The 14984-nt window shown below is 41.7% G+C and overlaps 1 protein-coding gene across 2 annotated transcripts in view; it reads left to right on the top strand.

The window, feature by feature from the left end:
- Positions 1–14984, top strand: part of fibcd1b (fibrinogen C domain containing 1b) — a 110928-nt gene that overhangs the window by 69265 nt on the left and 26679 nt on the right. For both annotated transcript variants that reach the window (XM_082169052.1, XM_082169053.1), the window contains one exon: positions 14541–14637. In XM_082169052.1, the coding sequence (XP_082025178.1) occupies positions 14541–14637 (97 nt within the window). The remainder of the gene's footprint in view (positions 1–14540; positions 14638–14984) is intronic.

A 14984-nucleotide genomic window follows, 5' to 3' on the forward strand; every position in this document is an offset into this window, starting at 1 on the left:
CTGGAGTTGCCCATGGTGAGAGGCGGCGGGCTGGTGTGGGTTTGCTTATAGCCCCCCAGCTCAGCCGCCATGTGTTGGAGTTCACCCCGGTGAACGAGAGGGTCGCTTCGCTGCGCCTTCGGGTCGGGGATAGGTCTCTCACTGTCGTTTATGCCTACGGGCCAAACGGCAGTGCAGAGTACCCGGCCTTCTTGGAGTCTCTGGGAGGGGTGCTGGAAAGTGCTCCGACTGGGGACTCCGTCGTTCTACTGGGGGACTTCAACGCCCACGTGGGCAGCGACAGTGACACCTGGAGGGGCGTGATTGGGAGGAACGGCACCCCTGATCTGAACCCGAGTGGTGTTCTGTTATTGGACTTCTGTGCTAGTTACAGCTTGTCCATAACAAACACCATGTTCAAGCATAAGGGTGTCCATCAGTGCACATGGCACCAGGACACCCTAGGCCGGAAGTCAATGATCGACTTTGTGGTTGTTTCATCTGACCTCCGGCCGTATGTCTTGGACACTCGGGTGAAGAGAGGGGCGGAGCTGTCAACTGATCACCACCTGGTGGTGAGTTGGATCCGATGGCGGGGGAGGAAGCTGGACAGACTCGGCAGGCCCAAACGTACTGTGAGGGTCTGTTGGGAACGTTTGGCCGAATCCCCTGTCAGAGAGATCTTCAACTCCCACCTCCGACAGAGCTTCGACCAGATCCCGAGGGAGTCTGGAGATATTGAGTCCGAGTGGACCATGTTCTCCACCTCCATTGCCAACGCGGCCACTCGGAGCTGTGGCCGTAAGGTCTCCGGTGCCTGTCGAGGCGGCAATCCCCGAACCCGGTGGTGGACACCGGAAGTAAGGGATGCCGTCAAGCTGAAGAAGGAGTCCTATCGGTCCTGGCTGGCTTGTGGGACTCCTGAGGCAGCTGACGGGTACCGACGGGCCAAGCGGACTGCAGCCCGGGTGGTTGGGGAGGCAAAAACTCGGGCCTGGGAGGAGTTCGGTGAGGCCATGGAGAAGGACTATCGGTCGGCCTCGAAGAGATTCTGGCAAACCGTCCGGCGCCTCAGGAGGGGGAAGCAGTGCCCTACCAACGCTGTTTACAGTGGAGGTGGGCAGCTGTTGACCTCGACTGGGGATATCACCGGACGGTGGAAGGAATACTTCGAGGATCTCCTCAATCCCGCCGTCACGTCTTCATGTGGAAGCAGAGGCTGAGGTCACGTCATTGAGGAAGCAGAGGCTGAGGACTCGGAGGCAGACTCGTCCATCACCCAAGCTGAAGTCACCGAGGTAGTCAAGAAACTCCTCGGTGGCAAGGCACCGGGGGTGGATGAGATCCGCCCTGAGTACCTCAAGTCTCTGGATGTTGTGGGGCTGTCTTGGCTGACACGCCTCTGCAGCATCGCGTGGCGGTCGGGGACAGTACCTTTGGACTGGCAGACCGGGGTGGTGGTCCCTCTTTTTAAGAAGGGGGACCGGAGGGTGTGCTCCAACTATTGGGGGATCACACTTCTCAGCCTCCCCGGGAAAGTCTATTCCAGGGTACTGGAGAGGAGAATCCGGCCGATAGTAGAACCTCGGATTCAGGAGGAACAGTGTGGTTTTCGTCCTGGTCGTGGAACACTGGACCAGCTCTATACCCTCTACAGGGTGCTGGAGGGTTCATGGGAGTTTGCCCAACCAATCCACATGTGCTTTGTGGATTTGGAGAAGGCATTCGACTGTGTCCCTCGCGGCATCTTGTGGAGGGTGCTCTGGGAGTATGGGGTTCGGGGCCCTTTGCTAAGGGCTACCCGGTCCCTGTACGACCGGAGCAGGAGCTTGGTTCGCATTGCCGGCAGTAAGTCAGACTTGTTCCCGGTGCATGTTGGACTCCGGCAGGGCTGCCCTTTGTCGGCCCCCGTTCTGTTCATAACTTTTATGGACAGAATTTCTAGGCGCAGCCAGGGGCCGGAGGGGGTCGGGTTTGGGGACCACACAATTTCATCTCTGCTCTTTGCGGATGATGTTGTCGTGTTGGCCCCATCAGACAAGGACCTTCAGCATGCACTGGGATGGTTTGCAGCCGAGTGTGAAGCGGCTGGGATGAGAATCAGCACCTCCAAATCCGAGGCCATGGTTCTCAGTCGGAAAAGGGTGGTTTGCCCGCTTCAGGTTGGTGGAGAGTTCCTGCCTCAAGTGGAGGAGTTCAAGTATCTTGGGGTCTTGTTCACGAGTGAGGGAAGGATGGAACGGGAGATTGACAGATGGATCGGTGCAGCTTCTGCAGTAATGCGGTCGCTGTACCGGTCTGTCGTGGTGAAGAAGGAGCTGAGCCGTAAGGCGAAGCTCTCGATTTACCGGTCAATCTACGTTCCTACTCTCACCTATGGTCATGAGCTGTGGGTTATGACCGAAAGGACAAGATCCCGGATACAGGCGGCCGAAATGAGCTTTCTCCGCAGGGTGGCTGGGCGATCCCTTAGAGATAGGGTGAGAAGCTCAGTCACTCGGGAGGAGCTCAGAGTAGAGCCTCTGCTCCTCCACATCGAGAGGGGCCAGCTGAGGTGGCTCGGGCATCTTTTCCGGATGCCTCCTGGACGCCTTCCCGGGAAGGTGTTCCGGGCATGTCCCACCGGGAGGAGACCCCGGGGAAGACCTAGGACACGCTGGAGGGACTATGTCTCCCGGCTGGCCTGGGAACGCCTCGGTGTCCCCCCGGAAGAGCTGGAGGAAGTGTCTAGGGAGAGGGAAGTCTGGGCATCCCTGCTTAGACTGCTGCCCCCGCGACCCGGCCCCGGATAAGCGGAAGAAGATGGATGGATGGATGGATGTTTAATGTTACAAAAGCTTTCTATTTCAGATAAATGCTGTTCTTTTGAACTTTCTATTCATCATAGCATCATGAAATAAAATTGTAAAAAACTGTTTTCAACACTGATAATAATCATAAATGTTTCTTGATCCCCAAATCATCATATTAGAATGATTTCTGAAGGATCATGTGACACTGAAGACTGGAGTAATGATGCTGAAAATTCAGCTTTGATCACAGGAATAAATTACATTTTACTATATATTCACATAGAAAACAGCTGATTTAAATTGTAATAATATTTCACAATATGACTGTTTTTGTTTGTATTTTTAATCAAATAAATGCAGCCTTGGTGAGCAGAAGAGACTTCTTTTAAAAACATTACAAATCTTACCGATCTAAAACTTTTGACCGGTAGTGTGTGTGTGACAAAAATAGTATATATATATATATATATATATATATATATATATATATATATATATATATAGAACATATGAGCAGAAATTGCTAAACAAAAGCTTATTTGATGTGGCAGTATATTCTACAGTAAAAACTGTACCCAAATCTAGTCAACAAAATGTTGTCTTTCATATTTCGCCTGACTGTAACGTTGTTTTTATGAAATATTAGGGCATATAAATATTAATTTGCAGTTTAATACGTTGCTTATACAAAGACATTTTATTTCAACATATTTCAGTCAGATTTTACTCATCTCAGTATAGCAAAGCATTTTAGTTGATTAAAGCGGTTTATTCTTTCACACACAGACACACGATTCATATTATAGAAACTAGGGTTGGGCAGTTGACGATGTTTACAGTAAAACATCGCGATGGACGATGGGGGGGAGGGGGGGGGGTAAGTAACATTACTTACCCATCTTTGATATTTCCTTTTTTGGCTGTATGAATTGTATGTAACAATTGTATGTATGTATTTTTCACGTTTATTGCGTTATTTGATTAAAAAAAAAAGACTTGCTTGTCATATTTATTTACTTTTTACATTTATATGTGAAAATAAAAGAGAACAAAACACTACACAACACATTTGTTTATTCAAATATAGATATAACTGTATATATATATATAAATAAATAAATACATATAACTGTAAAAAAAAAAAAAAATTTAAACATTACTTTCATTACTTTCGCGGGGTTTCCAGTCAGTCAAAATTGTTAAGTGTCCTTCAAATGATTGTTTTCTATCTCGCGTGCGCCGTTGCCATGGTGACATTGTTGCCGTCCATCATATTTATTTTTCATTCGCGCTCTATCGCCTTATCGTGTTGGATTGTGGGAAATAGTGTCTCAGCAAGTGTACATCGGATGTACACTCGAATTCAGAGAGGATTGTGGGTAAAAGTAGTGAACGAATGTAGGGAATGATGTCGTGGGCCCAAGAGGGCCCACGTCACTCCTCTGTTCACCTCTCTGCACTGGCTACCTCTCGCTGCTCGCATCAAGTTCAAGGCACTGACGCTTGCTTACAGATCCATCACAGGCTCAGCTCCCTCCTACTTTCACTCACTCCTACGAGTCTACATCCCTACCAGACACCTACGATCGGTCAACGAGCGACGTCTCGTGGTTCCATCACAGAAAGCCACAAAATCACTTTCCAGAACATTCTCATTCACAGTTCCATGCTGGTGGAACGCTCTCCCGACCCTCATCCGGAATGCAGAATCCCTGACAACATTCAAAAGACAGCTGAAAACCCATCTCTTCCGTGAGCACTTAACCTTATAAAAAATAAATAAATAAATAAAAAAAATCCTTTCCCTTTGAAACATCACTTATCAGGCTTATGCTACTCTGAATAATACCTGAACTTCGTATTTTGAGCACTTCTTGCGTTGTTGTTGTTTTTGCCTCTTTATGATGACTCGCTGAATTTTTGTCCTAATTTGTAAGTCGCTTTGGAAAAAGGCGTCTGCTAAATGACTAAATGTAAATGTAAATGTAAATGTCGTTCACTCAGAATTCGGACACCACTACAAAATGGCCGACACCCTAAATAGTGCACTATATAGTGGATAGGGAGCGATTTCAGACACAGCTTATGCTTGTCCGTGTTGCGCTCGGAGCGCGCGCACAGCATCCTGTCAGTACAATTCAGGTCTCTTTCGCGACTTATCGTGCTTTTAATATTTCTTTTCAATATAAAGCACATCCTGCTCTTTTCTTTCTCATTCATTCATGTTTTATTATTAATAACTTTAAACAGAATCGTCAACTGAAATCTGCGCGGATTATCAACAATATGACACATTTATAGGACATAAAGGGTCTCTGCGGCAAAAGTGAAAGTACCAGCGGCCAGCGGGTGAGATGTTTCGAAATGTCTCTTTGAACAGTAAAGCACCCGTTTCAATAAAAGGATATATTAAAGTTTATATAGCCTACTTTTACATTTTCGCTGCTGTTCTAAAATGATTTTCGCCATTACCTTAAACAAGCAGCAGCTGCTTGAATCCCAGTGCAGGAGCTGTAACTGTTAGGTTACCACAGAAACGTAAGCGGTTAGTTGATTGCTGTGGTGACTCGTGACACTCGCGAACAGCACTGAACACGCACGTCTTAATTTTTTTATCGTTCGTTGGTAAAGGGTGAGAGACCTTGCGAGCCACATGATTTTTGCCTAAGAGCCAGGTTCCCAACCACTGGTGTACACACGAACACGAACTGCCGTGAGACTGGGCTGGTCTCACAGGGTGGGGGCGTGGCATCACGATGGTGGCTCACCATCGTGATGTCGGTCAGCCATCACGATGGACGATGATATCGTCCATCGGCACAACCCTAATAGAAACGCGATTCATCTTTTTGCGGTTTACATATGCCTACACTAACGTTATTCCATAAAGTTATTTATTCCATATTAACACTTGAGAAAAGATAACTTAGCCTACCTCACTCCTCAGCGGGATCTATTGCTCCTCATATCAGCATTGTTCTGAGGAAACTTTTCTCCAGGATTATTAGGTAGGCTATATTATGCCTCACTCGCGGCGCGCTGTGTTTACAGCTGATGTGGGTGTTTCACAGGTCTGAAATGGTTCTCAGAATTTGCGTTTGAATAGCACGTACTCTCCGGGGCATGGTCACATTACATTTGAATGAGCTCGACTGGAATCGCTCTCTTTTAATACAGATTTCACAAGCTGAGAATATTTGTTTTTTATATAAATTACTTCATTTAAAAGAAGAGAATTCAAGCTTCATGCCTGTGCGTCTGTATGCCTGTTTGACTTAGTATTCGCTGAGTTACAGTTCATTTTCGGACGCGTTTCAGAATGGACTTAACTGACAGAGAGAAGGCAGAACTCGCATCATGTTTATTTTTCTTTATTTGGCAAAAAGCACAACACTTTGTTTTTATTGTGAGTATACACAAAAATAATACACATTTAACAGAATCGATTGATGTATGAAACTTGTTTATAATATTAAAGTCAACAGAGCAAAATTAATCTCTTTTGAACTGATAAAAAAAAAAAAAGCGAGCTGGTATCGCGGGTGATACCGCCGACCCCAGGGGGTTAAGTGCAGCAGAAATTTTTTTGTAACCTTGGCCAGATCTGTGCCTTGCCACAATTCTGTCTCTGAGCTCTTCAGGCAGTTCCTTTGACCTCATGATTCTCATTTGCTCTGACATGCACTGTGAGCTGTAAGGTCTTATATAGACAGGTGTGTGGCTTTCCTAATCAAGTCCAATCAGTATAATCAAACACAGCTGGACTCAAATGAAGGTGTAGAACCATCTCAAGGATGATCAGAAGAAATGGACAGCACCTGAGTTAAATATATGAGTGTCACAGCAAAGTGTCTGAATACTTAGGACCATGTGATATTTCAGTTTTTCTTTTTTAATAAATGTGCAAAAATGTCAACAATTCTGTGTGCACAATAATGAGGAAAAAAATGAACTTAAATGATTTTAGCAAATGGCTGCAATATAACAAAGAGTGAAACATTTAAGGGGGTCTGAATACTTTCCGTACCCACTGTACATCTGAAAAAACATTACTTACCCATCTTTGATATTTCCTTTTTTGGCTGTATGAATTGTATGTAACAATTGTATGTATGTATTTTTCACGTTTATTGCGTTATTTGATTTAAAAAAAAAGACTTGCTTGTCATATTTATTTACTTTTTACATTTATATGTGAAAATAAAAGAGAACAAAACACTACACAACACATTTGTTTATTCAAATATAGATATAACTGTATATATATATATAAATAAATAAATACATATAACTGTAAAAAAAAAAAAAAATTTAAACATTACTTTCATTACTTTCGCGGGGTTTCCAGTCAGTCAAAATTGTTAAGTGTCCTTCAAATGATTGTTTTCTATCTCGCGTGCGCCGTTGCCATGGTGACATTGTTGCCGTCCATCATATTTATTTTTCATTCGCGCTCTATCGCCTTATCGTGTTGGATTGTGGGAAATAGTGTCTCAGCAAGTGTACATCGGATGTACACTCGAATTCAGAGAGGATTGTGGGTAAAAGTAGTGAACGAATGTAGGGAATGATGTCGTGGGCCCAAGAGGGCCCACGTCACTCCTCTGTTCACCTCTCTGCACTGGCTACCTCTCGCTGCTCGCATCAAGTTCAAGGCACTGACGCTTGCTTACAGATCCATCACAGGCTCAGCTCCCTCCTACTTTCACTCACTCCTACGAGTCTACATCCCTACCAGACACCTACGATCGGTCAACGAGCGACGTCTCGTGGTTCCATCACAGAAAGCCACAAAATCACTTTCCAGAACATTCTCATTCACAGTTCCATGCTGGTGGAACGCTCTCCCGACCCTCATCCGGAATGCAGAATCCCTGACAACATTCAAAAGACAGCTGAAAACCCATCTCTTCCGTGAGCACTTAACCTTATAAAAAAAAAAAAAAAAAATAAAAAAAATCCTTTCCCTTTGAAACATCACTTATCAGGCTTATGCTACTCTGAATAATACCTGAACTTCGTATTTTGAGCACTTCTTGCGTTGTTGTTGTTTTTGCCTCTTTATGATGACTCGCTGAATTTTTGTCCTAATTTGTAAGTCGCTTTGGAAAAAGGCGTCTGCTAAATGACTAAATGTAAATGTAAATGTAAATGTCGTTCACTCAGAATTCGGACACCACTACAAAATGGCCGACACCCTAAATAGTGCACTATATAGTGGATAGGGAGCGATTTCAGACACAGCTTATGCTTGTCCGTGTTGCGCTCGGAGCGCGCGCACAGCATCCTGTCAGTACAATTCAGGTCTCTTTCGCGACTTATCGTGCTTTTAATATTTCTTTTCAATATAAAGCACATCCTGCTCTTTTCTTTCTCATTCATTCATGTTTTATTATTAATAACTTTAAACAGAATCGTCAACTGAAATCTGCGCGGATTATCAACAATATGACACATTTATAGGACATAAAGGGTCTCTGCGGCAAAAGTGAAAGTACCAGCGGCCAGCGGGTGAGATGTTTCGAAATGTCTCTTTGAACAGTAAAGCACCCGTTTCAATAAAAGGATATATTAAAGTTTATATAGCCTACTTTTACATTTTCGCTGCTGTTCTAAAATGATTTTCGCCATCACCTTAAACAAGCAGCAGCTGCTTGAATCCCAGTGCAGGAGCTGTAACTGTTAGGTTACCACAGAAACGTAAGCGGTTAGTTGATTGCTGTGGTGACTCGTGACACTCGCGAACAGCACTGAACACGCACGTCTTAATTTTTTTATCGTTCGTTGGTAAAGGGTGAGAGACCTTGCGAGCCACATGATTTTTGCCTAAGAGCCAGGTTCCCAACCACTGGTGTACACACGAACACGAACTGCCGTGAGACTGGGCTGGTCTCACAGGGTGGGGGCGTGGCATCACGATGGTGGCTCACCATCGTGATGTCGGTCAGCCATCACGATGGACGATGATATCGTCCATCGGCACAACCCTAATAGAAACGCGATTCATCTTTTTGCGGTTTACATATGCCTACACTAACGTTATTCCATAAAGTTATTTATTCCATATTAACACTTGAGAAAAGATAACTTAGCCTACCTCACTCCTCAGCGGGATCTATTGCTCCTCATATCAGCATTGTTCTGAGGAAACTTTTCTCCAGGATTATTAGGTAGGCTATATTATGCCTCACTTGCGGCGCGCTGTGTTTACAGCTGATGTGGGTGTTTCACAGGTCTGAAATGGTTCTCAGAATTTGCGTTTGAATAGCACGTACTCTCCGGGGCATGGTCACATTACATTTGAATGAGCTCGACTGGAATCGCTCTCTTTTAATACAGATTTCACAAGCTGAGAATATTTGTTTTTTATATAAATTACTTCATTTAAAAGAAGAGAATTCAAGCTTCATGCCTGTGCGTCTGTATGCCTGTTTGACTTAGTATTCGCTGAGTTACAGTTCATTTTCGGACGCGTTTCAGAATGGACTTAACTGACAGAGAGAAGGCAGAACTCGCATCATGTTTATTTTTCTTTATTTGGCAAAAAGCACAACACTTTGTTTTTATTGTGAGTATACACAAAAATAATACACATTTAACAGAATCGATTGATGTATGAAACTTGTTTATAATATTAAAGTCAACAGAGCAAAATTAATCTCTTTTGAACTGATAAAAAAAAAAAAAGCGAGCTGGTATCGCGGGTGATACCGCCGACCCCAGGGGGTTAAGTGCAGCAGAAATTTTTTTGTAACCTTGGCCAGATCTGTGCCTTGCCACAATTCTGTCTCTGAGCTCTTCAGGCAGTTCCTTTGACCTCATGATTCTCATTTGCTCTGACATGCACTGTGAGCTGTAAGGTCTTATATAGACAGGTGTGTGGCTTTCCTAATCAAGTCCAATCAGTATAATCAAACACAGCTGGACTCAAATGAAGGTGTAGAACCATCTCAAGGATGATCAGAAGAAATGGACAGCACCTGAGTTAAATATATGAGTGTCACAGCAAAGTGTCTGAATACTTAGGACCATGTGATATTTCAGTTTTTCTTTTTTAATAAATGTGCAAAAATGTCAACAATTCTGTGTGCACAATAATGAGGAAAAAAATGAACTTAAATGATTTTAGCAAATGGCTGCAATATAACAAAGAGTGAAACATTTAAGGGGGTCTGAATACTTTCCGTACCCACTGTACATCTGAAAAAATGGGGTCGTCTTATATTCGGGGTCTAAACTTTGTGTCAATAATACACCTCAAATACGTGCCAACGAGTGTTTCCCCCAGGACTGATAAACGTAGGGGAGTCATCAAACAAATCTCATTAAGCAGCCAAATACGGTGTGTCAGAGTGTAATGTTAGAAGATGGCGAGCCCAAAAAGACAGTCTTAAAAATGCTAACAGTCAAAGAAATGCTTACCGCGGCCTTAAAAGCAACCACTTCCAAGAAACTGACAGGCAAGTGTGTCAGTACGTTGCTGAAAAAAAAATGAGGGGCTGCCCATAACCAGAGCCGTCATCCAGCTGAAGGCACTGGATATCGCCAAAGAGCTAAACTTACCCACCAGTGAGGCTCATAATTTCTTATTTTGGCTACATACTGATGTACTTGCCTGTCAATATCCTCGTAGCGGCCGCTTTGGCCGCTAATGGATTTGCGCTTGCCCTCCAGATTCAGGGAGAAACTGCTGTCTTTTTAGTGATATGTGAGTGGCCTAAGGAAAAAAACATTCACATCCCCCCTGGATCATATACTGTAGGTAATGCGGATCAAACACCTTATTGACATGCCACCATCTGTCGCTGTACATAAAAAAGGTGAGAAATCAGTCATAGTGAAATCTACTAAATAACAACTTCAGGTTATATTTATGGTAGCTATGCCATAAAGTGTTTAAAAATTAAAATATGAAAAATATGCAATATGAAAAGGGGGGTGGGGGGGTCTCCTTATATACAAAGTCACCTTAAAATTCCCTGCTTTGTGGTGGTTCTTTGCTTTCAAACATCACCAAAGGCGTTTATTCAGTTGCATAAGGAATACACAATGGTCTTTTAAAAATAATATTCTCAGTATGTATTCCTAGTATTAAATTTAAAAGAGTGCACACAAGTGAGCTCAAGATTAAAGTTGTATGCATAAATCTCATGACATGATGGAAAAACTGTTTAAATAAAGGATTTAATTCTAAACCGCCAGTCATATTGATCAAATTTAAATGTTGAGCTGGCTTTAAAATTGTATTGCTTTTAATTAATAATACATAAAAAAAATAAAAATACACAAGAGGAATTTGTGCATATTAAATTGTGCTACACAAACCTTCTAAAATTCTTCTCTTTGTGAAATTGTTGGTGGAAATAAACAATTATTTAAATCAACAGAATAATTTGAGTCAGAACCCAAGTCTTACCAATAAAGAATATATGTTTATTGATTTTGTGTTGAAATGAAGTTGCCTTGTATAAGGAATATAAAGAATTGACTAATGGAAAATAAGTACTGCATATAAAAGTATCCCCATGTACAATGCAGTGTGTAAGCTGCATTTTCAAATCTACTGCTACTAAAACCTGTTGAAATCTTGCAATTCATATGAGACTGATTAATAATCTACAATAACTATAGAGATGAGATGAGAAGCATAGACAAATGGAGGTGTAAAGACAAATGGTTCAAACTGATGAATGATTTAATTTTCCTCTCTCATACAGACAGCCCAATACGAATAGAGCCCATATTTCAGTTATTTTTATTAAAGACAGGTGAATCCCTAGGCTAAATGTAAGGCCAAGAAAATTCTCAAAAGTTCAGTTCCATTGGACACAGCTATTAATTAAAACTTAATAATAACTCTCCTTTCACAAATGAAGAATTTTAACCATGAAGTCACGACTTGGGTCTTCTAAATATTTAATGAATGGAATAAACTTCAAACTTTTAATAATGCAGGCTTAATACTTCATCTTATTCCCTGATGAATGTAAAAGGCATAACCCAAGTGACACATCAAATGTCAAATAGCACTTAAGAATTAACCTGCAAACAGAAAACACAACAGACCCCTTCTCGAGCGAGGACAAATCATTTTCACTTTTTTATCATAATGATGGAAAACGGTATCAATTTCACAAAGGTTCTGTACTGAAGAACCACAACGATGCCCTCAGCTGCCATAATCCTCTGGTGGTGACTTTAATTAAAAGAGAATCTTTAATTAGTCGAGTCTGCAGCGACTGACATTTTGGATGCAGTTTGTCATTTGCGGTGAAATGGCACAGTCATGACACAAAGACCACAGGGCGAGATTCACAGATCACTGCACTGTAAGGGTTTTGGATCAATTACTGTAAACACCAGGGTGTGGAGAGGCTAATATTATATGCGGTGACATCAAGTCTGTTGATTGTGCGAATAACATGAAACCGCTCATTGAACATTTTGGTTATTCTTTTTTTTCTCCTGCAAGAATAGATAGAGACTACACATTAACCACAAACATTTCTCTCATGTGTGAATTTTTTTAATTTTTATATAGCTGTGTGTGAAATTACATTAATGTTTATGGTCCTACAGGATTCAACCATCTCTAATGTTTCAAAGAAATTTATTTTTCATTTTATTAACCCAAAGCTTTTAAGGTGTAACAAAGATAGAAAGCAGTTAATATGATCCAACTGATATATTATATGTCTTCTGAGGCAACACAATACCTTTGCATGATGAACAGATTTAAATGTACATACATTTACACAAACTACATAAAATATGGCAACATAAACATCAAACTAATGTCAAACCTAATTTGTTTTCTCATGTCACATGATCAATTGTAGTGACATTCAAGGTTTATGTAGCTATATATGACATAGTCTATATATCTGTGCATTCATCAAAAAAAATGTTTTTACTTTTTTTTTTTATTGAGAGTAAATATAGGCTTTTTTTCCTGTTCATGTTTAAAGTGATTGTGCCACTTTAGAAAAATGTTATGTTTTTGGTCCAATGTTAAGGAATTCATTTTAACTGTCCTTTTAGGAACTGGAAAGTTTAGATTTCTTGTGACTTTCATCGTATGTACAAAAACAGCTGAAACATTTATTTTCAGTGCCATAAGGGTGAGTAAAATATGACAGAATTAAAAATTTTGGATGAATTACCCCTAATTATATGTGATCAGTTCTCCTTGGGGAATAAGTACAAACTAACCATAAACATTTTGGGGGAAAACCTCTACATTACAAATTAAACCCGCTGTTCTTTTATGTAGGCTATACGTTTTTGAGAGAGATTGCTTCATTCCTGTAAGCTGTTAGGTGACAGGGACAGCGAGATTGGGGTCGTCCAATTCTGATTTCACCTTTAATACTCCCTGTCTCACTCTCTCTCACTTTCTCTGCCTTCACTGCCACTATTGTTAGACAGTGATGGTCAATGCCTCTTTGACCTTCAGTACTCGCCTGCCTTAAATCTGTAGGAAAAAAGGCAAGATAACACCCAAGCATGATTGTATGTGTGTGTGGATGCATGTGTAATTTCAACCTTGACAGCAATGTCTGCCTCAGTTCAGTGCAGGCAGGGTTGATCTCCCAGGAGCCTCCAGGGCAGCTACAGGGCGGGAGTGATGTGGGAGAGAGCGAAACCTTAAAGATGACTGACAGCTGTCATCCTGTACTGGATCAACCCTGTTCCCTCCGTCTCACTTCTTTACTCAATTTTTTTTAAAAACACGGTCCACCTGCTTACATATTCACCTGACCAGATGTTGTACTATGAATACAATGCGTCATACACAGTATTTTTCTGTATCTTCAGTGAATGGTTACCATGTACAGCTAGAAAGTATATTCTAGAGTTTTACAGTTATTAATTAACAATTACAGTAATTAATGCCGAGCATGCTGCAAATTGGTTGGTTTCACAGACACTTAATCTTAGTTTCATTTTCATGGACTTTAGTTTGTCATTTTCAGTCACTTGTGTTCCTTTGTTCAGTTTTACTGCCACTTATCAGTTGTCATGGTAATTCATTTAATCAGCACAGGTGTTTATCATTTTGTCCATCATTTACCTTTGTATTTAGTTTCGTTCAGTGCACTCCTCAGTTGCCTGGTGTTGCTTGTGTTTTACACCCTGTTATGCATTTTGGACTAACGATGAATTATAAGCCTTACTTTTCATTAATCTTCGTCTTCCTCTTTGAGCCATCCGTGACAGTTGGTAACGGGTTTAAAATAGGGCATCAATCAAATGAAAGTAATTATTAGTTTTGAAAACATGCCACTTACCTAGTGGGATTACAGATACTCAAACTTTTGGCACTGTACAGTATGTGTTGTGGATGTGTCTATACGCAAATTAATAACAAGATTATTAAGTCCTACACTTTTGAGTCACTTTTGACTAGATCAAGATATCATACCTCATTAAATAATAGTATCCTTATAAGATCAGATGCCTGAGCTGTTCCATCATCATGTTTGTTCAGGTGTCATATCAGTCTCGACTGAGAGAGTTTGATTTAATCATCCACAATTATCACGGATTTACTCTGAGGAAGAGCACTGCATTTAGCACATACAGTAGTTTTACTTAATTCAAAAATATTTTCCTTTGTGTGAAGCCACATTAAGATCAGTCATAAAAAAATAAAATAAAATAAAAACTTAATATCTACCCTGCAACCCACTTAAAAGGTTTTGACCACACATTTTCTATTTTAATTGGTTATGCATCATTCTGTTATGCTTTGTCTGTGTGTGTCAGGTGATCCAGCGCAGGGAGGATGGGTCTGTGAACTTCTTCAGAGAGTGGGACTCCTACAGAGAAGGATTTGGCAAAATCACTGGAGAGTACTGGCTTGGTAAGTTGTGTGTTTGTGTATGTGAAAGAGAGAAAGCCTGTGAGCATAACTTGTGATTAGTGTAAAAAGCTGCCAACACCTGCACCACGCCCTCTCAAGCACAGAAAAATAGGCGATTACACCCTTAGGTGTTTTCACACCCCTGGATACACTGCTGTTTAATTCAGCACCAGGAACTGACCATCCATCCATCCATCCATCCATCCATCCATCCATCCATCCTTCCATCCATCCATCCATCCATCCATCCATCCATCCATCCTTCCATCCATCCATCCATCCTTCCATCCATCCATCCATCCATCCATCCATCCATCCATCCATCCATCCATCCATCCATCCATCCA

The sequence above is a fragment of the Leuciscus leuciscus genome (assembly GCF_965113295.1).
Source record: "Leuciscus leuciscus genome assembly, chromosome: 5".
Lineage (NCBI taxonomy): Eukaryota > Metazoa > Chordata > Actinopteri > Cypriniformes > Leuciscidae > Leuciscus > Leuciscus leuciscus.